Raw genomic sequence first — 2,300 nt, 5'->3', positions numbered from 1 at the left:
GCTCGAGTGAGGAAGGTCACGTTGCCAGCTATCTCTTCCATTACAAAATTTGGCAAAGTAACTTCGTAGTGTCCTGTACCGGTGCGTGCTTCTGCGCATTTCAGGCATCCAACTAGTTGGATGAGGTGCAACGCCCAGTGTGAGGTCCTAGACCGGAACGCGGGCGGTCACCTAGGTGATAGGGCTAGGTAGGGCAGCGAGGTGCACGCTGCAAGGGGGTGGCGTCCCTTCCAACCCAAGCTGGCGGGCCTGGAGCCCCGTAGGTGGTGAGCGAAGAAGTAAAACCCGGGAGGAGGTGAGGAGGTCCCTTTCTTAATTTAAGTAAGGTGGGCACATAGTGCCCCACCTCCCTGGCCCACAACTGGGGCAGTAAGTGTCTTTAACATCTGGCGTAAATGGGCCAAGGAGGGAAAATAATAATACGCTTGCCGCCTAATGGGGTTACAGAGCCCTCCCGATGGTTTTGCACCCACGACCTCGGCATCAAGTAAGGATCATGAGTGGCACCAATGGGAAAAGATGACAAAGGAATCAAAACAGATAATAAAAATGAAAAGCGATGATGAAGCCTCGGACACGGGTGCTCCTGACCCTGGAGCTCCCGTGGCGGACTTGTCCGCTGTAGATGACAGGGTCACTGTTGACGAACCTGGCGATTCCAATGGACATGACTTTGGGCAATGTGTGGACATGCCCTTGGGCGGGCAGATCCAGTGCGGGCTGTGCTGGCAGAATAGCAGGAACATACAATTCCTACAGGAGGCCAAGTTTCAAGATCACGTTGACAGGCAGCATCCCAAGATGAGCATTACATGGAGGTGCGCTGCATGCCTGAAAAGCTTTACAAAGCTTCATGCATGCAGATGTCACCTCCCAAAATGCAAGAAAACAACGGAGGATAGGGATGCTGAACCTGATAAGGCACATAAATGCGGCTCCTGTGGGATGTCATTTGAAACCAAAAGGGGACTTTCGACGCACGAAAGGCATCGTCACCCCGAAATCAGAAATGTGAAAAGAACGACAGCCAGCACAAGCCAAAGTAAGGGTAAACCGGGCAGAAAGGCAATGATATGGACGGATGAGGAGGTGGCCCTGTTAGCTGATCTAAATGAGAGGTACAGGCACCTTCCTCAGCCGAACGTAAAAATTAGAGAATTCTTGCCCGGTAAGACCCTGAAACAGATAAGCGACAAGAGGAGGGCGCTTCCCGCCCAGGGCATGACGAGCTTGGCCGAGGAGGGCGAAGTACTAGAGAGGATGGACTCTAGCTCGTCCTCCAATTTGTCCAATAAATCGGCCGAGGACCAAATCGAAGACCCCCTGAGTGAGGAAGGAATAGATTGGATAGAATCACTCAGGAGGTATATCCTGGCTCAATCTGTGGATGAAGAAAACGAATTTTGCGAATTGGACAAAGAAATTCAGGATTGGGCCAGTAACCCTGGGGAGAGAGCACCTGATATCGAGCGGTGGATCGGCACATTCACTGAAAAGATCATACAAGGCACAGAGGGGAAGCATTCCGGAAACAACAAAAAAGCAATAAATAAAAGTAAAAGTAAATGTATAAGTAACAAGAAACCAAACGCGCACACCCGCTGGAAATGCTTCTCCTACGCTCGATATCAGGAAATGTACAAAAAGTGCCCCAGAAGACTGGTCGATATGGCTATCGCGGGAAAGTTGGTTGAGGCAAGGGAGCGTACTAAACTCCCTGATAAGGCTGAGATAGAGTGCCTCTATGGAGGCATATGGGGTAGAGTGGCATCTACCTCAGGTCTACCGAAACTCGGAGGGGGCCCGAGTATCAACTTCCCAATGAGCGAAATTTTAACTCCAGTCACCACTGAGGAGCTTGTGTCTAAAATGAGAAAGATTAAAGCGAACACGGCTGCGGGAGTCGATGGCGTTAGGAAGCCTCACCTCCGAAAAGAGGGAGCACTGTTCCTGTTGTCGAAGCTGTTCAATTGCTTAATGATCTCAAGAGCCTACCCAGAAAGATGGAAGATAAATCGAACAACATTGATACCTAAGCCTGGTAAAGAAACCAGAGATGTTAAAAACTGGAGGCCAATAACTATCGGCTCTCTACTGGGTAGGCTTTATTCATCAATGCTCGACAACAGGTTAAGAAATATAATCCAGCAAAATACACGGCAAAAAGGTTTCACGCATGAGGATGGCTGTAAACTAAATATAGCCATACTTAGTGAAGCCTTAAACAGAATAAAAGAAAAAGGAGGGGGAATAATAACGACCATCGACATCTCCAAAGCCTTTGACACAGTCCCCCATAG

At 49.3% G+C, this 2,300-nt stretch overlaps 1 protein-coding gene across 1 annotated transcript; it reads left to right on the top strand.

Annotated features, from left to right (window-relative positions):
• Positions 1-435: 435 nt before the first annotated feature.
• On the top strand, positions 436-2,098 carry LOC108554726 (uncharacterized; the record flags this gene model as incomplete). Its single annotated transcript, XM_017910101.1, has 1 exon — positions 436-2,098. A coding segment is annotated over exon 1 (1,663 nt), but the record flags the coding sequence as incomplete, so codon positions are not given.
• Between the last annotated feature and the right edge of the window lie 202 nt (positions 2,099-2,300).

This window comes from Eufriesea mexicana, unplaced genomic scaffold (assembly GCF_001483705.2).
Source record: "Eufriesea mexicana isolate 0111107269 unplaced genomic scaffold, ASM148370v2 scaffold83816, whole genome shotgun sequence".
NCBI lineage: Eukaryota > Metazoa > Arthropoda > Insecta > Hymenoptera > Apidae > Eufriesea > Eufriesea mexicana.
This window is presented reverse-complemented; position numbering and strand designations above follow the sequence as displayed.